This window comes from Neoarthrinium moseri, assembly GCF_022829205.1.
Source record: "Neoarthrinium moseri strain CBS 164.80 chromosome Unknown scaffold101_Wmoseri_CBS_16480, whole genome shotgun sequence".
NCBI classification, from domain to species: Eukaryota; Fungi; Ascomycota; class Sordariomycetes; order Amphisphaeriales; family Apiosporaceae; genus Neoarthrinium; species Neoarthrinium moseri.
Genome location: NW_026055215.1, coordinates 1 through 20,846, shown reverse-complemented (window position 1 = coordinate 20,846; position 20,846 = coordinate 1). Strand labels below are relative to the sequence as shown.

The following is a 20,846-nucleotide window of genomic DNA, read 5'->3' as shown; positions in this document are numbered from 1 at the left end:
ATCAGGAAATGGCGGCTCCGATAGTCTTGCCCAAGCGCCGGCATTGCCAAAGTCGGGTGAGCGACCAGTAAACACAGCCCCCAGGATGATTCCTTCGGCACTCGATGGGATGGCAGAGCAATTCGGGCAGCATAGCAGGAGGGGACGCTTCCACCACAATAATCAATACAGAAATGCCCCTGAGCCCCGTTGGCTACAGATTGCGTTGAGCATGGCCACTTGTTGTACAAGAACTCTTAAAATGTTGCATTGATCTAGATATCGTGATTTCCCCCAGATGCCCGTTGTGTAGCAGCATAGCACTGCATCGGTCCAGCCCCTATTGTGGCTGACCTAGAACCCTACTATGTACGCTGGTATGGTAAACTACTCAGCGGCAAGTCGGATCGGCTCTCTGTCCTCTATTGACATACCCTCCAGCTCGCCGGCCGCTGCCGTCACGGGTGTGGGCGGGTTCTTCTCCCTGTCCAGTGCCGTTGTTGTCTCTTCTTCCTTGGCCTCCTCCGGCTTGGCGACCGGACCCAGTTTCTCCAGCTCGGCCAGCCGCCTCCTCGTCTCCTCGGCCTCCTTCTCCTGCTGTGCCTCCCGCTTCTTCCTCTCGATCGCCTCCTCCTTGGCCCGCTCTTCGGCCAACATGGCTTCGAACTCCTCGTCGACCTCGGCCTCATCCACGGTGGCTGCGGGGCCGGCCTCGGCGATGATGTTGCCCACCTCGTCGACCTCGCCCATCTGCTCACGCAGGTTCTCCAGCACGCTGTCCACCTTGTCCGCGCCGCCGACAGCTGCGTTGAGGTTCTTCAGGGCGACCGTGCTGGACTGCATCACCTTGACCAAGGCCACGTTATCCGCAGCCTGCTCGATCTTGGCAGCGACCTCCTCGAGTTGGCCCAGCGTGGCGAAGCGTCTCGACAGGTTGGTCTCGGCCAGCCTCTTGGACTTGAGCGCTGCCCGCGCCGAGACCGTGTTCTTCCTCCTGACAGCTTCCTGTGCAGCCGCGTTCAGCTCGTCGATGCGCTGGGTCAGCGCGTCTGTCTGCTTCGTCAAGTCCTCCATCAGCTCCTTCAGGCTCCCGATCGCGCGGTCCTCCTCCGTGATGATGGTATCCTGCTCGTCGGTATCCGAACCTCGTCCCCGTATCTTGATTGTCTGCCCATCGGTCGCGAGGATGCCCTTGTCCCTGCTGAGAAATTTGACCAAGACGTCAAAATCAGAGTCTGATAGTGTCTGCCCTTGCGTCTCCAGTAGCCCTTTCTCAAACGTCCGCCGAAAGTGCGCTCGAGAGAATGCGCGCCCAAACCTGCCAGCTCGGTCGCTTGCCGCGCTGCTGAACCTCTTCGCTCCGGTCTCTAGATTTGAGAGTACTGCGAACTGTCCCTTGGGTATCTTTCCATCAGCGCCGGGTGCGCCGACCAGCCCGGCCTTCCTCAGTCCCCACTTGGCCACATTCCAGCCCAGGGAGCCCCAGCTCTTGTAGTAGACGGTCTCCTTCGAGTCTAGAAATTGCTTCTGCGGGATCATCTCGCCGTTGGCCACGGCCTCGGCCAGCACGGTGCCCAGGGCCAGAGGTTGGCCGAGGGATTTGGTCTCGAGGGCGTGGAGCATGGAGTCGTCGAGCTCCAGCACGAAGTGTGAGCGTTGGGTTGAGCGCGAGGGGACATGGCCTGCTAGAAGAGCGGACGAGAGACCTCGCTTCCATGCATCGACATTTGCTGCGTAGCCGTCCGGGTTGAGGGTCCGTTGCGGCGTGAAGTCCGAGTAGAGCGCGGGTAGTCGGGCCCTGGGCGTCCCTTGTTAGCAAATACGGCACCGCGAGGGGTAGGATACATCTCTGGGAAACACCAACTTTCGGAAGTCCCCTTCATTTTGCAGGAGGTAGTCCAGGAGTTCGCCCATGCTGAGCCTGACGGGGGACGGAATGGAGGTGTCTTGCGTGGATGCCGCTGTCCCGCGGCGCGAATGTGGGGGCCGGTTCGGAAAGCCTTCCAAACGGCTAGATCGAGACCCTGGAGGGCTCTGCGGAGGCGTGTTAGAGTGACGGAAAGAGGACTCGGTCGGACAGCCAGTCCGAGGTCGTGATGGTTTGGTGGAGGTCGGATGCGAGATGCTGCAAGATCGTGTTTACAGGGGACTGCAGGAGCTTATCGGCGCGACGTCACTGCGCAGAGACGCGATTAGGCCGCCCTTGTCGTGGCCGGGGCATTTAGGTGGGGTGTGCTCCTCTGAAAGCATACCTAACTTCGGTGCCTACATAGTAAGTACCTAGGTAGCTGTCCACTGGAGGCAGCCTGGCTCAGGGCCAAATGGCACCAAGTCAAGCTAGCGAGGTCAAGGTGGTATTCAGTCCTATACGAGACGTCTACACAACTACCTAACTGGCATATACCTATAGCGCACCCGCGCCAGGCGCCCCTTCTTTGAACAGCTTGAGAATATGTCAGGTACAAACTTCTGGCCGCATCATCCTGCCGTCGTTCGCCCCCAAGTTTGGCCCAAGTTTTGGCTTGCGACCCCCGATCTCAATCTGCTCGGTCACAACCGCCTTTGCGCCTTCTGAAGGTGTGTCTATGTGTTCACACAAGATCTCGGAACTCCGATGCTCGACAACGGTGACTCGAATGCTTGCGTGCGGTAGGGCCAGCTCGTCATGCACATGGGTAGCTAGAGAAACCAGTAGTTTTGTCCCACTACATGCAGGTTGCTGACAGAATTACTTACCATCGTACCACGTCTATGTTGAGCTGCAACCTGGGTACCGGAGCCCGACGTGGTTATTGCAATAGCAATTGCTTCTCTCTTTGGGGCCATGCCGCCCTTCCCCGAGACCCAAAGATGACGCCAGCTTTGTCCAGGTATCAACGTGATGACTTGGGCCAACCTTGTCAGACGTTTGATGCCTTCTCTGGACGGCAGTAACGTTAACATGATGAATACGAGAATGATATGATGACCAGGTTTTGTTGTGGCGAATTGCATGAATCCTAGTCAAGAGTATAAAAGAGGGATTACCCGCTCGCTTGTCGAGCATCTTATAATTGTTGTCTAGACAGACTTCGAACCTCATCAACTCTCTCTCCATACCTTAAGAGTTTCTAAACATAACCTCATAGAAATCCGCAGAATTCGCAATGCTTTTGACTCGTGTCGCGGGTGCCTCTGCCCTTTTCATGAGCATTGTCACCGCATCGCCAATTGAGAAGCGTGACTTCGACGCTCAGCTGACTTTCTTCAAGGTCAACGGGGGTTCTTACACCGTGAGCGTGCCGGCCGACTCAGCTCGCGCCGAGGTTGTCAAGATCAGTACGTTATCCAGCTCCAATTCTGAGAAATACGCCAGTATTTCATTTCCTTACTGTCACACATTCTAAGCAGCTCGACTGATTCATGACGCTTCTACCAGCTGAGCCGGAAGAGGTTGCCGTTGTTTCTAGCGCTGGCGGTGCCACGTGCTCCATCAAAGGAGTCAAAGGGGTTGATGTTGTCATTGTTGGACAGAGGGTAAGCCGTTGAGGTGCCCAGATGTGGTCGCTTCTGTACTAACAGCATTGCAGTCCACGCAGATCCTACCTGCGCAGCCGATCGACACAGTGTACTGCTTGCAACTTTAAGCTCTCAGCACCAGTCAAACGGAGAAAGGGCATACTGCTCATAAAATAGGATGAGTGTATTATTAAGTTGGAACTTTGTTCTTAGGACGACATGTATGGACTCGATATACACCATGATGCTATTTATCTGTTCTACCTCTACATTCAATACATGTCTGGATCCACGGATTGTCGGAGACCAACCTCCAGTCTCTGATGCGACTCAGGAACGTTCTAAGATATAGGCAATCATAGGTTGGTTATCAATCACAAATTTGATTTGCAATATCTACGTGCCGGTGGCGGGTAAAATATAGATACAACAAAACAATTCTTCAAGACATTGCTTCCTTACACATGGAGCACTCTTTGTACTCTGTCTCGTAAGACACCAGCAAGATCTCAAGGCCTTAGTATAGAGTGTTCATTTCAGGCAATGAGAGCCTAGGGCCTCCTGCATGGTTCTAACTTCATTTGGCTCCGGAAACCTTAAAAGCATGGTTTCCATCGAGGGGTCCCTAATTTGTTGCACTACTTAAACCATCGCTACCTTCGCCAGACAACTCATTTTTTCAGTAGTATCCTCCCTCCCCTGGGCATAGCTGCCAATCTAAGTGATCACAGTCCCGAGCAACACAAAATGTCTTTGCAGCAGACACTCTCGCAACCTTTGGTTGTGGATCCCATCGACGACCATGCACACACCGTGGTCTTTCTCCACAGATTCCCTGCAGAAACCACAGACGATCAACTTCATGCCAAGGTGTTGTCTAAGAAAGTCACAAGCAACGGCAAAACTCTTCAAGAGCAGTTTCCGGGCATCCGATGGGTGTTCCCATATGCCAAACTGCACACTACAGACAAGACAGGAGGACCAACGAGCGATCACTGGAGCAAGCTTTCGGCAGAAGACATCGCTAATCTTAATCTGGAAGACAATGAGATGCCGTACATCACCAAAATTGTGTTGAGAGAAGCAAAATTGGCTGGAAATCTCAATCGAGTTATCGTTGGTGGCCAGGGCGAGACCGCTATAGCAGCCCATGGTGCCATCACCAGCTTCCCAGAGATGCCGGATGGCCTCAGTGCCCAATCTCTGGATGGCCAGAGGTTCATCGATTCAGCACTCCACTCCTCTTCGACCGAATTATCCCAGCTAAGACTCGGTGGGTTCGTTGGCATGCACGGCCAGGGTGATGAAGCCACCCGAGACCAGCGCACACTCTGGCTCATGTCCAAGTTTGCCAACAAACAGAAGATCAACGACACAATTGTCTTGAATACTCCTCATGAATTCATACATGGCGGCTTCAAGAATCCGAACTCACCTGGAGATGGAACTAGAATAGATGACTTTGCTGCATTCTTAAGCTCCATCGGAGTTCCTAGGACCGAAAAGTCTCCGACCGTTCATCGCAAGGTCGAGCGCAAGATTGGACCTCTCTCGGCAGCGGATACTCTGGACTCTCAAAGCGCCGAGGTGGCCGCCAGGCTCAAGCACGAGCTCACCGAGCAAGAGAAGCACCAACAAAGGCTCAAGAAACAGAAGCAGGCCGATAGCGAGGCTCGCGAGCGTGTACGCCAGAAAATAGAAGACGACAAGCTGGATCGTAAAGATCGAGAGGAGCGTCAGCGATTGAACCGAGGCCACATTACTAGCAAGAAAGATGAAGACCCCAAGGCGATGGCTGACCAGCGGAATTACTCCGATTATTATGCGGAACTTGTCAAGAAAAAAAAGGCTGCAGAGGATGCGATCACCAAAGAGACACAGGAGCGCACGCGAAGATACATTGAGGAAGACAAAATTGAACGCAAAGAGCGCCAAGAACGCGAGCGTGCCAATCGCCTGGCAGCCGAAGCATCCCAAGCCAGTGATACATCACAAGTACCGACTGAGCGCCCTGCCACAGTCCCTCAACCCGCTAACGACGGGCACAATACCAGGAAGCGCCGGAAGACAGCTAAGCGCTATCGAGGCCAAGGATTGCGGCTAGGTGGCAGTGGCGAACAGGTATCTCTGAACCAAGGCGAGATGAGTGAGACTCGCATGAGAGCACTGGGTCTTCTCGATAACGAGAGCTCCGATCATGATGAAAACGGGAAATAGTTTACTGGTGAAACTTATCCATAAGTTGGACTGCATCTGGTAATTCGAAAGCAGTAATAAGTTGACAACTTTTGCTGAATGAACTTTCTCTCATGCTAGTACAGAAATCACGCGCTATGGTGTGGCTGTGACTATTCGCTCTGTTTCTATTTGTTTCGTACCAGGCCATATGTCACTGCTGATGAATTAACGCTCTTGCTGTCCCTGATCCATGGTTCTGCAACATTTCACCCGTGATACATGTTTCAGATCATACTACCGATCACTTGAGATCGAACCCACGTTCTTGTAAGACTTGATTCCAGATATGGCGGCCGCTCAGAGATTCTACTGTTGCAACTCTCCGGGCACAGCGCTCCGTCCAAGACGGTATACCCTCACGCTTCTGTCCAGAATTGAAGCTTGCAAGAGCATTATCGTATGATTTGAAGTTATTCGCCTGTTTCCCGGAATCGTCGACCCAGGTTTCTCTGTGCAGCACCTCGCCCAAACCCAGCCGAGGCTTGACAGAAGCGGTATCAGCTGGATCAGGCCGACCAATTGCGAGTCCAAAGAGGCCAATGACACGATCCGGGAAGTGAAACAACTCAGCGACTTCCCGCGGATTATTGCGCAGAGCGCCCACATAACAAATACCCAAGCCCAGAGACTCGGCCGCAATCGACACATTCTGCGCGGCTAGGGAGGCATCGATCGACGCCATCAAAAACATTTCAGTATATTCCAGGCCCACGCCGGCGGTTTGACGCTGTTGGGATACTCTTGTAAGGCGGCTCAGATCGGCGCAGAAGACAAGGAACAGCGGAGCTTGGCGAATGAAGTTCTGATCACCGCACAAGAATGCGGCCTTGTCCTTTCGTGAAGGGTCCTCTACAGACAGCACGCTCCATGTCTGCAAATTGGACGAGGTTGCTGCACTTTGGCCCGCAGCTACTAGAATCTCAAGTGTTCCCGGCTCCAACGCTTGAGGGATAAAGTTCCGCACTGACTTATGTTGGAGAAGAGTTTCCAGAGTCGGGTTGGCTGCACCGGAACCATGAGTCTCGTCGCAGCCATATCGCGCTTTGAGGAGGTCCGAAATGCTTGCCATGTTCGTCGGTCTAAATCGTTAAGTATGTCAAACACAAGACATTGGTATTTCTACCTTATCTCAGCAATATAGTCCACAATAGTCCTCATCACGTCATGCGGACTACAAGTTGTTCAATAATACATGACAGCTGGCAGGCACTTGGCCATTCTAGTCAGGCCCGCCAGGCGTAACAGCTGCTCCCATCGTCAGCAACTAGGTGGCCACCAGGCTATGCGAACCAGGAAGAATGGACTTCGTTGATAGTTGGATCAGCTAACTATCGGTTTTTGAGTGTATATGGTGTCGAAAGGTATCATTTTGATTATCTACACAAGTACTAGCCATGTACAGCCCATGCATTCAAACTGTTAACGATAGCCGCAATTACCTCAGGTTTTGGTCGCTGGCTAAACCTTGGTGGATCAGGATTTTGTTGGGGTTTAATAGTATTAAGCTATACCATGGTGGCTCAATGCACTGCATACTGTGGGTCAGGAGCGTCATATGCTCATGCAATCGCGATGAGAGTCTTGTAATGCTTCATTATGTAGAATTGTTCATCACGCCACACGAGTGTGAGGTATTGATAGTGGGTACTGTAGTGGCTGCAGCAATGCTAGGTCTTGTGATGAAATGGATATCATTCGAAATATCAAGGTTATAAGAGTGAGACCTGATACTCAGGCAACCCGGTTGTTATATCTTGGTCCAGCCTCGCTTCTTGTCCTTCATACTGTCGCTACGGACTCGGGTATGCACTCCGGGATGGCTCTTTGTCGACTCAAGTGGGGCCGACCCCTCGTCATCATAGAAGTAGTTCATGTTTGTTGGCGGGCTCTCCAGAGGCTTCAATTCAGTCTGGCTGCCAGGTCTTGGTAGACTGTTTGAACTGGTCTGCACCTTCGACTCTTCATCCGTACGACGATACTCATGTTCCACACTGACCTCTTGCGTCACAAAGATGGCTCCGAGATACGGCGATAGCACTGGCCAAAATATGGGGACAGAGGCGCAGATACTTGCACAATCGCACTCAAGGACAGCGAGGATCAGAGATATCGGTCCATACCACGTCGGGTCATGGGTCGGATAACGGCCGGCCTTGTGCTCTACTAGAGTCTGGAGGCGCCAAATCGAGAGAAAGGTTACTCTGCCTAAGCATTAGCCTCGACTGTCGGAAAGTATTCCAGCGTATCCAGTACTTACAGAGCTCCCATCAACAACAAGGCGAGAAGGCCGATGCGCATCTTGAGCGTCATGCATGGCTTGAAATAAAGGTGGAATGGTATTGTGAGGATGACAATGTCGAACACCATGTTCAGAGCCGTATGGCTGTAGAATGTTCCCATCAATTCCTCCGTTGACCAAGCCCCATACGCCCAACACTTGGCATCTGGAGGCGAGTACCAATAGTCCGCAACGGGCCAACAAGGGATAAATGCCAGCATCGTGTATGCCAGACCCCATAGTGAGACCAAAACAATTGTCACTTTGGACATACGATGAGGCCAAGTACCTTTCTCAAAAACACGGAGGTACTGGCACAGTAGAGACAATTTGATGAAAGTCGCCGCGAGGTTCAAGCTCGCGTTGAAAATGTAGAATGACACCAGGTATCTACCGGCTTGTCCAACGGTCAAATATAGCAAATGCTGACCGGCTCCGAAGGGTATGGCTTAGGTCATGTTAGTGAGGAATTACTCTACAGTATGTGCAAGTTGACTTACATATGAGAAGTGCGACTGATCCCAGCGTGCCAGTGATCTATTTGTCAATAGTGAGTCTTGTTCATAGAAGATCTAATCCGTGTGGTTTCTGCTGTACATACCAGGTAGAGAACTACAAATAGGTCATCCCACCAGGGAGACCGGACAATTCGGAACCGTACCCACAATCTAAAGCAAACAAATGACCACGATAGGATCTGGAGTAACTCATTCCAAAATCAGCGCTCTTGTCGAGATATCAGGGTGAGCTGTCTGCGACGAACCAAAAAAGTAATGGTCAGTCCCATGATTGTGGGCTTCTTGTTTGACCAGGGGATTGGATCGTTCAGGTTGTCATAGTCGCTCGGGTCCAGGATGTCCAGCATCGGCTCATTCTCATCGTATCCAGACGTAGCAGCCATGATCGCAGGCCGAGGGGCGACGTCGAGCCGCAACTATTCGAATGGAAGTTGACGCAGTCCTCAGGTCGAAGGACCATCAACTTCCGTATATGTAGGAGATGCATCGTCTTTTGAACTGATCGTGCCCGTTGCCGGCTGGTACTGGCAGCTGAGGGCCTATTTCCTGAAGAAGCATTGCAGACCGATGTTCCTGGTCCATCACGTTGCAGCTAGATCTCAACAGGCCGTGGAAGGCCGTGCTTGTTGACGCCTGCAGCGACGATGCCAGGGTTGATAGGCGTGGCAGGCTTGAAACATGCCCATATCCCGGCAAGTCGCTGCATCCACCTGCCACGGCTTTTTAGCCGACTCACGATAACCGGCAGTGGGTGTCGACCCTAGCGACCAGATGTGTGGTTGCAAGACGCCAAGACCAGGACAGGTCTGTGCCAAGTGGGAGCCCAATGACACGAGGGCGTGGATGTGGGTGATTGAATCGAAGTGGTATTCTTGCGGGGGCCCAAACGTTAGAGTAGCCAATAACAGCACACAATACTTGAGCACGAACCCCTAGCCAACGTAATCAACTAACCACCCCTGCAAAGATAGGCATATTGGACCACAAGCTTGGTGATTCCGGCCTTGTGTCTCCCACCATCACCAGAAGCCTGACGACAATCACGCTGCTCTATTACTCTACGAATCTGCATCTACTTCTGTCGTCGTTATATGAGAGAAATAGCCGGGAAAATAAATATTAAAAATGAAATAAGATAACATAAATAAAAATAAAAAAAAACAGCTCGTCTTTCGTGTGCACTTGAGCAACTCAAAACCTTTCATCCATTGCCCTCACGAGGGACCATCTGTTCCACTATGCTTTGACCCATGACAGGGGTTCAGCTTACCCGCTCACTCCTAGTTCACTCGTGTGCCCCGGTGCTTTGGGATGACAAGCACAAGCAGGCGGGTGATTGACAGAGCTTGTCGCGGCTAACACGAAAAGGGGTTTACTCCACTCCACTTTCCTGGCAAAATAATCCAGAGAAATGTCTACGAACAATATACTATACTGCACTTGCTATGTAAAGAGTGTACTCACGGACTATGAGAAATGACCCGTGAGAGCCTTATTGGTACATTCACAATACTCTGCTATTGTATCTTACTGCCAGCGAAGGTATCAAGGGGTTTCAGCCCATGAATCCAACTAGTTACGGTAACGCTGCCAGATGGGTCGTGTCGCCAGGGAAAATCTATATCCGGAACTAGGATTACTAGACTACGGGCTGGAAAAAGGCATCGTTTTGAGTGACAACTTATAGAGTAATAATCAGTGCCTGCCCAACGAATTTTTCTTTTTCTGGAGAGAGGGCGGGTGTGCTGGGTAGAGTTGAGGTATTCTGGTGATGAGGTGAGGCTACTTGCCCTCTTTTATTGTCTTAATGATGCCTGCGATAGCGCAAATGTTAGGTTTTGAAAGACTTGCATCGCATCCAGTAGTGCCTCTAGAGTTGGGTGCTCGTACTATAGGCCTTCCAGACATCGAAAAGAAGGTTGGTATGCATATGGACTGACATGTGGACACTCTACCCCGCAAAAGAACAAATGTCTCGAAGTGGCTCACACTTGGTATCCGATCGCGCAGCAAGCCATGGCTCTGCCTCACTAGTTTTCTATGTGCACTACCGACTTCTTATAATCTAAAACATCTGTCCGCAGGTCAGTGCGTACGTCAAAGCACAGGCGTGGCAAAAGCTGAGAGACGTCGGCTGCAGATGGTGGTTGACAGGCTGGTATGTCCTTAGCTGCTATGTGACGTGCTTCTCCACCCCTATGTTGATGTAACATGATGTAGGTCGCCCACCTTACCATCAACTAGAGTGAGATTTGGCAAGTTATGTGGGCGAGGACCGACCCAAAGCGTTTGGACCCAGCATAGCTGAATGCTCATTCGCTCTAAGCCGTGCTTCAGATAAAATGCTGAAGGCCCGGCATCTCGAGGAAGGCCTGCGCTATGTTAATGCCCTGTTTCTCTTCTGCATCAGCAGCGGCATCGTTGCCGTTGAAGTCAGCTCGTAGACCCGGGGTGTATGACATTTTGGCCAATATGAGGCTTTCATGGGAAGCTAAAAATAACCACTTACTTCGGGCTGAATCTCACCCCTACAGAGTTTACAGCTAATAGACTTGTATACGTTAGGGACAAGTGGACAAGGATAGAACAGGCTTGTAATGATTACTCAAGTAGCCTTAAAGCAAAGTCACATGAGCAAGATTTACGAAAGCCTTGCATTGCAAGCAACCAGATTATCTGAGACGGGTATTTGCTTTTTTGGAACTCATAATTTCTTCGCCGGCTGTGCGAGGTGGAATAACGGCCCCGTATTGAACTGTGATGCATGTGTTGAAGCCGTGTCAATGGTGCGTAGTTCTCTAGCAGCCCGGAGGGGCCTCGATTTCTTGTGGAATAGGATCTGGAGCCCGTTCGGACGCAACTCTTTCGAATATCTCAGCTCGAATATCCTGTAGCTGATCATTCGCGTGTCTCAGTTCTCTTGCCTTGCCATCCAGTGTCATCTTTGCCTCTACAAAGGCAACCTTCACGAGGACAAAGTTCCGCTCCATTGCCAACAGGCGCGATTTCACTTTGGTTTCCCAGGCTCTCGTCTCTTCATTTGCCCTCATCCTGCTCACAGCGCTGCCGCAATCCAGGTCTTCGGTCAAACTTCCTTGGATTGGGACTGCCGGGAGAGCAATGACAGTCAGCATTACTGGTGGAATCCCCGATACTTGGTTTAGCAGAGCTTGTGCTGACTTGAGCTTGTGAATGGCGTTCTCCAAACGACCGAGTTTAAACTCCAATTGACCGCCAGCAGCGTCCGTGACATCCTTCCGAGCCTCCGTCAAGATCGTGATAACTCGCTGCACTCTCTCCACTTGGAGAATTGCGTCGTAATATGACTGCAGTGACTGCTCAGCTGACTTTTCAAAAGCATCTTCCTGTGGGAACTCTGGAGTTGGCCCCTTGAAGACGCTGCCATATAGAAACTCCAGCTCCTTCTTGGCTTCATGATGCCGGACTGCAATACACTCTAGTTCTGTGCGAATGGTGGTGGCCTTGTTATATCGAGCGTCAAGCTGCTGCTCTGTTCTCTTTGCCTCTTGTTGCTGTTGTAGTATATCAAGGTAGTCCCGTTGCTCCTGCTCCTGCCGCCCCTTGAAATGCTGTCCACTCATCCAAAATGCAAACCTCCTCGCAGGATTACCCGTGTAGGCATTGTGTTGCTTGAGGGCTGCCTCCCGCTTCTGATCTAGCCATTCCCTGTCCCGATGTAACCTGGATATACTTTTCGAGAGCTCAGCAATGCGATTCTCTTGATGTTTCAATGCGTCTGGTGCGTCGCTGGTCTCTTGGATGATGCGACGGAGCTCCCTACTGCGTGGTGCCGCCTGGTGGATTTTCTCTCTTATAGACATCGTAATCGAGCCCGCAACTCGACGTGTAATCTTTTTGACCTCGCTGACGGCCACGTGGTTCTTGCCGCAGACCTTCTGCATCAAGTGGCCACGAGTATGTGCATGATTGCAGCGCCGTTTATCTACATACGAACCATGCCATGCAGCTTCTCCCTCAGCCATAATGCCAAGCGAGGCTGGGCATCATTTCACGGCACACTTATCCGCGCCGCACACCTTACAAAATGATCATGGGGGGTTCAGGTTCAGTCCCATGACTTCTCTCGGAATGGGGACCATTGGCCAAATCATGGACAACGAATGCTGAATCTGGCATCTGTCTCCGAGTTTTCTAGGTTTCTGTATATGCGTAGTCTTTGAATGTATGCCTACATGAGACACGGACGTCGGTTTCGCACCCGAGAGTACAGGACAGTAGGCACCTATATTACCATCCAATGTAAGTTAACTGAGATCGGTTAGGTCGATGTAGGCCAGCGCTAAGTTAACTCTTCGGGCGGCTGGCCTGGCCCCCTGCCCAGTGACTTTGCGCTGTGCCCCGCTAACCTACAAGCTCCGATGCCCCCCTCCTAAGGTTTTCATTGAGGACCCAAAGCTCTCACCGCCAAAAAGTTGGAAAATTCTGCCGGATCAATTGTGGGCTTCCTCTGTGGACGGATTCCCGATCGCCTTGGACACTCGCGAACAAGGGACCATCAGAAAACAGCAAAGATGGCGGACGATGGCATGCTCCTCAACTTCGACCTTGGCGAAGCTGCGCTGAAGCCGCAGGTCAAATACACCGGCGGCCGGTGGAGGGATCGATCGCATGCCCAGCGAACTGCAAAGGGCAAGCCGAGCCTCAAGTCGTGGGACGGCGCAAATGGCACACCTGTGGACAAGGCCCGCCCGCTCGGGAGAGGCGACGGCGATGACGGCAATGATATCGACGGCGATCGGCCGGTGAAGCGACTGAGGACGTCGGGCGAAACACAGGGTCGGACTCACAAGGGCGGATCGGATCGTACAGATGCCAAGTCGCTGTCGTATATGACGGGCAAGCTGCCGCCAGGGAGCATCAGCTCGGGGTCGAGACAAGGCAACCACCAGATGACCAAGTCCGGCCCAGTCACATCGAGGCTCTTCACATCCAACCCGGCGCAGAAGACGGTCTTTGACGAACCAACCGAGGACCAGGAGCCGACGAAACCTTCCAATGCCCCCCTGTCGGAAGAGGCTGAAAACTTCCACGCCTTGGGCCTATCGAGGCGCATTGCTCTGCACCTTTCGAGCAAACTTGAGATGAAGGCTCCGACTTCCATTCAAAAAAACACGATCCCGCCGCTCACCAAGGACGACAGCGACGCTTTTCTCCAGGCCGAGACCGGTTCCGGTAAGACGCTAGCTTACCTGCTCCCGATCGTACAGCGTATCATGGCGCTCAGTCACGACCAGGACGGTACCAGTACTGGCACCAAGATACACAGGAACTCTGGACTTTTTGCCATCATTTTGGCGCCGACGAGAGAATTGTGTAAACAGATCGCCACCGTCCTGGAGAAGCTGCTTCGCTGCGCCCCCTGGATTGTTAGCACCACTGTGATTGGAGGCGAAAGCAAGAAGTCGGAAAAAGCTCGCATCAGGAAAGGCGTCAACATCCTGATCGCAACGCCCGGCCGGTTAACGGATCATCTCGATCACACAAAGGTGCTCGACGTTGGTACCGTCCGGTGGCTTGTGCTGGATGAAGGCGATCGGCTCATGGAGATGGGCTTCGAAGAGGAGCTGAAGAGTATCGTCGGACAAATTCGCAAAGAGGACCTAAAGAAGCAGAACGCTGAGGGTGTCAGACTCGATGCTTTACCTCAAAGGCGCGTCACCGTTCTTTGCTCCGCCACTATGAAGATGAATGTCCAGAAGCTGGGCGAGATCTCGCTCCAGGACGCCGTCCATATCACCGCCTCAAAATCTGACGACGACGCCGATGCCGAAGTGAACGAGTCCGTGTTCTCAGCCCCGGCTCAGCTCAAGCAGTCCTATGTTATAGCGGCTGCCAAACCCAGACTTGTCACCCTGATAGCGTTGCTCAAGTCTACCTTTGCACGAAAAGGTTCCGTTATGAAGGCCATTATCTTCATCTCGTGTGCCGACTCCGTCAACTTCCATTTCGAGCTTCTCCGATCCTTAGCAGCCTCTGCGGCATCTGAGGATACGTCGAAAACTGCCAACACTGTTGCTGACGCTGCGTACATAACCTCGCCGGCGAACCCGAAGATATCACTGTTCAAGCTTCATGGATCACTGGCGCAACCCGTGCGCACAGCTACGCTCACGGCTTTCAAGGAGGAGAAGGAACCGTCCGTGCTTATCACTACGGATATATCGTCTCGTGGTCTGGATGTGCCAGCCGTGGAGCTGGTCATTGAGTATGACCCGGCCTTCAGTGTCGCCGATCATCTTCACCGAATGGGACGTACAGCGCGTGCAGGGCGTGCCGGAAAGGCGGTGCTTTTCCTCCAGCCAGGAAGTGAGGAAGGCTACATTAAGCACTTGCAAGCTCCTAACCTATCCGGCCAGTCCTCGGATACAGTTATTGAAAAGGGCTTCATCACGCCGATCTCACTGCCAAGAGCCTCGGCGTCCGATGCTGAGAGTCCTGTCCTTGAGAGCGAGAAGTCTCCCTTCAAACGTGCCGAGGCTCTACAGCTGCACCTAGAGCAGCGGCTGCTTGAGTCTGAGAAGACTGGGAGCAAGCTGCTCGACTCGGCACGCCAAGCTTTCCGCTCTCATATAAGAGCATACGCAACCCACGTCAAGGACGAGCGGGTTTTCTTTGACATTACTCAATTACATTTGGGACACACAGCCAAGAGTTTCGGCCTCCGTGAGGCACCCGGAGGCATTGGAGGCGGTCCATCAAGGCGGGTGATCAAGGGCGGACAGCAGAAGTCTGGAACTGCGCAGAAGCGGAAAGCTGCAGCCCATGATAGCGATGATGATATACCAAAGAATAGGGGCACCGACAAGGGCGACGGAATGGGAGTTACAGACGAAGAGGCTGCAAAGCGTATGCGTATGAAGATGAAGGCAGTCATGAGTGCAGCAAGCGAGTTTAATATCGGGTAGCTGATTTCAACTACGTCGCACGTCGCTCACAATATACGGATGGGACATAATGTAGCCATTAATACCTGCGTTGAATTACAGAGTCCCGTTACATGTTAAAATGTCGCATTTCTCATGAGAAAGGTGATGCGTTGGGTATCACTTAAATTTGTGAAAAATGTCTACATAGCAGGCTTCAAGTAAGTCCTGCCCCCTTTCCCCTATTACTCAGACTATGCTTCTATCCGGTCGAACAACCTTTTTCCTGGCGAAGATTGCACTCAATAGACCACAGCAGTCTCAGATGCACCAGCGATATCCCTCTATGACGCGTAAAGGTCACCATATTAGGGCGGAGGCTTGGCCGGGAATATGCGCCTAGTACGAAGGGATGGTTGAAGATCGACCGAGACAGACGGATGTTTCTCCAGTAAATAGCCAAGGTTCATGGCCAGAGCATCCGTGTTCTGTGTTACCTGTGACCGTCACAGCCAAAAGTCGAATCCCGATAGTAGTATGCTAGTTTGCTTGGGTCAGCAGTTGCAGCGACGATAGGAATCAAAGAAACACCTACCAGTATTCTGGATTACGGCGTAATCTTGATGGCTCATGCGAACAAGATTGAGTCTCCCTTACGTGACTCCATCGCCTTCCTTTCAACGCTTCTTATTTTTCTTGCCACCCTTGGGCTTGGGCTTGGGCTTCCCGGATGATCCTTCTAGTCTCTCGAACTTGTTGGCATGCTCCATGTCGAACTCCGACTTCCTCCTGCGGAATAGAAGCATGGCAACCTTGGCGTCTTCGATACTGGAGTGATGCCCAGTCTGGATCTCAATGTTCAGGATCTCCTTGGCCAGCACCCGCAATGCCGGCTTCGGACCATGCCCGTACTGCCGAAACCCCGAGAAGCGGGCGGTGTCTCGTATGTGCGTCGTAGGGTGTGTCAGCATCAAGACCGCCAGGTCGTGCCTTATGTCGTGGCCCACGAGGATCCGACCCCTGACAAGTTGGGCAATCTCGCTCTGCACGTCGTCAAACTCCCGGGCCGACGCCATGTGCTTCGGGGTTATGCCCGTGATCTTGGTCCGCCAGTCAGTGACGCGCTCCTTGGGCCGCACGTACGAGTCGTACACCTGGCGGCCATGGAAGTCCACCAAGCTCACACGGGCCAGGACCGAGTCGTGCCCGTCGGGCCCGACACCCACCATTTCGCAATCCATGGCGACGTACTTTCCCAGCTCGACGTTTGGCGCAAGGCCCTCGTTGACGCGCGGCTTGTCCGTGTTCATGATTGCATTGCGCTTGACGCCCAAACCGTAGGCCTCAGCGAGTGCCTCGGAGGATATGTCATTGTCATCAGCCCAGAGGGCGAGCGACGGCTTCACAGTCGTGGATGAGCCCCTAGAGACGGTGGACGACTGTGTGATACCCATTGGCTTTGTCGAATCTCGCCCGGGTGCCTTGGACGATGAGCCAGCGCGCGAGCCCTCACTTTTCTCCACCCGCCGCTTCTTGGCCTCCTGCAAGTCTGTTGCTGTCTCGGGTTTCCTCTTCGTAGACAGCTTGGTTGATGAAGGACCAGGCGCGGCTTGGATTTGGGCCTGGAGCTGTTTCCAATTTGATGATAACCCCGTCGCCATCATAAATTGGTCGCTGAAAGTTCTAACGACAACCTTGGTCTCATTTCCTATTTGACAGGAACTGACAGAAGAAGTAGACCTTCACGTGCAGACAATGAATGAAGGCCCGGGTAAGATGGTAGGTAGATGAAAATCCCTGAAGTCCATAAAAATGAGTGGGTCAAGAGGCAGGCCTGGCTCTGGATGCGCCCACTAACGAAAAGTCATACAGCGCACTGCCCCGCTAAACGCATACAAACTCAGGAACCCGTAGCAGTCGTCCCCGAGTCGATCAGCACCCAACCTCGGAAGCTATAAAGAAAGTCGTCTTGCCTCGCAGGCGGCCAAAACGGTTTCCCCCATGTTAAACAGTCTATCGGACCCGTGACAATCGGAAGTGTTGCTTTCGCCAGGATAACTCTGCATTCAAATGCCGGCCCTCAGGTTCTCTGGAGACTTATTTACAATGCGCCAAGACAACCAAGAGTTTGCCGTTCGGCAAGTGCCAGAGGGCGACTGTAGTCGAGCGCCTCCCACAGACTCACATAAAAAGCTACTTGCTGAGGGGCGCGCAGTTGAAAACGATAGATGGACCCCTTGACTTTTGTCCACATTGCTGTGCTGGTTCTGGTTTATGCTATACAACCCCAACTTCATGGCCGTGACATCTCATATCTCATCAACTATATACATTGGTAATTATCCGCCATCGCAGCGTTTAGTGCTTGCCGTAGTTCTCGTTGACCAGCACATATCTGTATCTGGCCTTACCAGCATCCATATCTACCACAGCACTGTTAGCATCCTTCAATGGCCTCTCCTGAACCCAAGGCTTGATCTTCTTGTCAACGGCCAGCTGCAACATCTCCTTGATCTCGCTAGGAGCGCCGATGGCACTGCCTCCAACCTTGATACCGTTGCCAATCAGAGTGAAAGCGTTGATGTTGGGCAGGTTGCCGCCGTCAGGAGCACTGGTACAAATCAGCCATGTCATCAGAAGATACTTTGGCGCGTGAACTTACCCAACTTGGATAAACGTGCCCTTAGTCTTCAAGAGCAACAGGTAGTCTTGAAGAGGCATCTTCTCGCTCGAGACAGTGCTGACAATGAGGTCCAGAGACCGCCTGTTCTTGGCAACCCAGTCCTTGTCGTCGTCGGTCGCGATATACGCGTCAGCGCCAAGCTTGAGGACGTCGTCCTTTTTGCTGGCCTTTCGCGAGATCCCAACAACCTTGTCGGCGCCGAGTGCCTTTGCGAACAGCACACCGAAGTGGCCGAGACCACCGACACCGACGATGCCGACCGTCTTGCCAGGTCCGCAGCCGTTTTGATGCAGCGGCGAGAAGACGGTGATGCCACCGCACAACATGGGGGCTGCGTCAGCGGAATCAAGGCCTTCAGGAATAGGGATGACGAAATGGCCATTGGTGCGGTTGTAGTCCGCGTAGCCGCCATACGATTTACCCTCGTCATTGGGGTAGATGGAGCCGTAGGTGTTGACGACTCCATTGGCGCAGTGGTTCTCTTCACTGTTGCTGCAGTCCACGCAGTCCGGCTTCAAGCAGGAACGAGCCTGAGCGCCAACTCCAACACGATCACCGACCTTGACGTGCTTGACATTCTGGCCGACACGAACGGCCTTGCCCACGATCTCGTGGCCGACGACACAAGGGTATGGCGTCTCTCCCCAGCCAGACTTCAGCACTAGATTGGTTTGTCAGCTACCATATCGTTTCAGGGTGTTCCAAGGGAATACCGTACTGTGCAGGTCACTGCCGCAGATACCGCAGTGGGAGATCTCAATGTCGACATCATCTTCGGACCACTTCTTGGGCTCAAAGTCACCCCACTCCATCTTCCCCTTGATGGATTCGGGCGTCTTGCCGAGCCATCCCTGGAACTTAGGGCTCGCTTGGGCTGCCATTGTAATTGATCGATGTTGTGTAAGTTTGGGATGTTTGAGTTATCTTGTGTTGTTTCTCGTGTTGATCTGCAGCTTTTCTTGAACGACCAAGCATCCGGAGGGTTGACTGAATGTGGCCATACTGCTATATATACCGCACGGGTCTGCGGGTCCGGCGGATATCTCTTGTCCTAACTTTCATCTTCATGACGTCTAGTGGAGCTGGTGACGGTTCTGATTTGGTGGCGCCTCATTGGCGTATTCTGGGACAGAGTTGAGATAGGGTGCTGACACCAAGAACGGCGGGCCCATCGGAGTTAGTGTTCCAAGTTTTAGGCGATAAAGGCATTCGGGAAGAGCTGGCGGGATAGAGTTGGCTCCTTGTGGGACTGCGGCAGTGGGCCTTAGTGAGCCTACAATCGATCTAGCCGATGAAGCCGACGACTGCTTCGGCCTTTGCGCATCCTGTTGCCCCAAGTTGTCTTGCTTAGTGAACCACGAAAGGGCCATGACCAAAGCGAATGGTCGCGAGTTATGTCTCCTAGGCTGGCAGATGCAGTTTCGCGTGGTGTGGCGGCAGGCGGGAATCAGGAAGAGTACAGTAACGAAGCAGCTAACTACTGTAGTCAAGCAAGCGCAATCTCCGCTCTCGAGCTATGGGTCCTTGTGAAGACGGCGGTCTGGCAATCAGAAGAAGTCCAGAGAACTGCATGGGATGGTCTAGCCTACGGATATTGTGCTTAACCCCGTGGGCAAGACCCAGTTTCCACTGCCATGAAACATGGCCCCAGCTGAGAAGTCCGCCATCATTCCGCCGCTACGTATTCGATTAGAAGCTGTTCCAATCAATGACCGTCGAACCATCTATTCATCTGTCTGCCTACATAGGTATGTAATAGCACCTCACGATGAGTAATCCGAATAACGCTCGGGAATAGCCTCACACCATATCTATTAATTTCTCTTCTAATATAACAATAATATAACAGTTGCATTCAGCCCAAGCCAACAACAAGGACTCACATCACGCAGGAGGAGAATTCGCTAGGTCCCACAGCTAGGGTAACTGAAGAGTCCTAGCTTCACAAAGCTTTGCTAAGCATTAGACCTGCTGCATCATCATATCAACCATGACATCCTAGTCTTGGGAGCCATGTGAAGACAGAACTCGCGGATTGGCCCATTTGGTCACATAAGGCGCCCGGCTACGTTCGTCGAGGCCTTTAGTCTTCGTCAATGCCGATTGCACCTCACCTCACCTCACCTACAGCGGCGCAAAGCAAGAAGCCACCCAAGTTTAGCAGACAGAATGAACTTGATCTCAACTTGCGGTATGTTCTAGGTGATATAAGAGACAAGGTAACGTGGAGCATTATGCCCCCGGACAGCACTTCCAAAGTGCCATGGGGGACTCGGCAATTCGATTGAGTTAGCACCTAGGAGTATGTAGCTTCGTCCTGGTGCTAAAGCGCCTAACCTCGGATGGATAATGTAATCACCTTCTTTGGACTTACGTACGTACTTAGGGTCTACTTAGGCAAGGATGAGAAATTGCCCATGTTACCCCCCTCATATTCCTCTCGTAGTTGTGATATTGGCTAATGGATTATTGCAACTGTTCTGTGTCCCGGAGCTTACCTCTCTTCAGCCTTACATGCTCTTGGGGGGAATTTCTTGGCAAGCGATGCGTGTAACCCGCGCTGCCGTGGTGATAAACATTTTGTTCTGAGGTTCAACGCCAAGGAGAAAAGCGTAAAGGCAACCGCATACATATCCAACTATCTAGTACCTAACACAAAGAAGACCTATCAAGCAAACGTTGACTCACCAAATCCTAAAATTAATGGCCTTCAGTCCTCTAAACTGCACTGTGGATGATTGAGAAGG

At 52.3% G+C, this 20,846-nt stretch overlaps 9 protein-coding genes across 9 annotated transcripts; 3 read left to right on the top strand and 6 right to left on the bottom strand.

Moving 5' to 3' along the window:
- Positions 1–366: 366 nt before the first annotated feature.
- Positions 367–1,893, bottom strand: JN550_013013 (uncharacterized protein; the record flags this gene model as incomplete). Its single annotated transcript, XM_049311553.1, has 2 exons — positions 367–1,777; positions 1,844–1,893. The coding sequence occupies 2 exons, from the start codon at positions 1,891–1,893 to the stop codon at positions 367–369; spliced, it is 1,461 nt and encodes a 486-aa protein (XP_049165005.1).
- Positions 1,894–3,125: 1,232 nt separating this feature from the next.
- On the top strand, positions 3,126–3,605 carry JN550_013012 (uncharacterized protein; the record flags this gene model as incomplete). Its single annotated transcript, XM_049311552.1, has 3 exons — positions 3,126–3,297; positions 3,398–3,495; positions 3,549–3,605. The coding sequence occupies 3 exons, from the start codon at positions 3,126–3,128 to the stop codon at positions 3,603–3,605; spliced, it is 327 nt and encodes a 108-aa protein (XP_049165004.1).
- Positions 3,606–4,527: 922 nt separating this feature from the next.
- On the top strand, positions 4,528–5,694 carry JN550_013011 (uncharacterized protein; the record flags this gene model as incomplete). Its single annotated transcript, XM_049311551.1, has 1 exon — positions 4,528–5,694. The coding sequence occupies one exon, from the start codon at positions 4,528–4,530 to the stop codon at positions 5,692–5,694; it is 1,167 nt and encodes a 388-aa protein (XP_049165003.1).
- A 262-nt stretch (positions 5,695–5,956) lies between these two features.
- Positions 5,957–6,784, bottom strand: JN550_013010 (uncharacterized protein; the record flags this gene model as incomplete). Its single annotated transcript, XM_049311549.1, has 1 exon — positions 5,957–6,784. The coding sequence occupies one exon, from the start codon at positions 6,782–6,784 to the stop codon at positions 5,957–5,959; it is 828 nt and encodes a 275-aa protein (XP_049165002.1).
- Positions 6,785–7,462: 678 nt separating this feature from the next.
- Positions 7,463–8,894, bottom strand: JN550_013009 (uncharacterized protein; the record flags this gene model as incomplete). The annotated part of the gene is made up of 5 exons (XM_049311548.1): positions 7,463–7,916; positions 7,973–8,441; positions 8,494–8,530; positions 8,595–8,699; positions 8,757–8,894. 5 exons carry the CDS (start codon positions 8,892–8,894, stop codon positions 7,463–7,465), a joined length of 1,203 nt encoding a protein of 400 aa, XP_049165001.1.
- A 2,415-nt stretch (positions 8,895–11,309) lies between these two features.
- On the bottom strand, positions 11,310–12,515 carry JN550_013008 (uncharacterized protein; the record flags this gene model as incomplete). The annotated part of the gene is made up of 1 exon (XM_049311547.1): positions 11,310–12,515. The coding sequence occupies one exon, from the start codon at positions 12,513–12,515 to the stop codon at positions 11,310–11,312; it is 1,206 nt and encodes a 401-aa protein (XP_049165000.1).
- Positions 12,516–13,064: 549 nt separating this feature from the next.
- On the top strand, positions 13,065–15,458 carry JN550_013007 (uncharacterized protein; the record flags this gene model as incomplete). The annotated part of the gene is made up of 1 exon (XM_049311546.1): positions 13,065–15,458. The coding sequence occupies one exon, from the start codon at positions 13,065–13,067 to the stop codon at positions 15,456–15,458; it is 2,394 nt and encodes a 797-aa protein (XP_049164999.1).
- A 635-nt stretch (positions 15,459–16,093) lies between these two features.
- JN550_013006 (uncharacterized protein) lies at positions 16,094–17,077 on the bottom strand (the record flags this gene model as incomplete). Its single annotated transcript, XM_049311545.1, has 1 exon — positions 16,094–17,077. The coding sequence occupies one exon, from the start codon at positions 17,075–17,077 to the stop codon at positions 16,094–16,096; it is 984 nt and encodes a 327-aa protein (XP_049164998.1).
- A 697-nt stretch (positions 17,078–17,774) lies between these two features.
- Positions 17,775–18,980, bottom strand: JN550_013005 (uncharacterized protein; the record flags this gene model as incomplete). The annotated part of the gene is made up of 3 exons (XM_049311544.1): positions 17,775–18,027; positions 18,079–18,760; positions 18,818–18,980. The coding sequence occupies 3 exons, from the start codon at positions 18,978–18,980 to the stop codon at positions 17,775–17,777; spliced, it is 1,098 nt and encodes a 365-aa protein (XP_049164997.1).
- Positions 18,981–20,846: the final 1,866 nt, after the last annotated feature.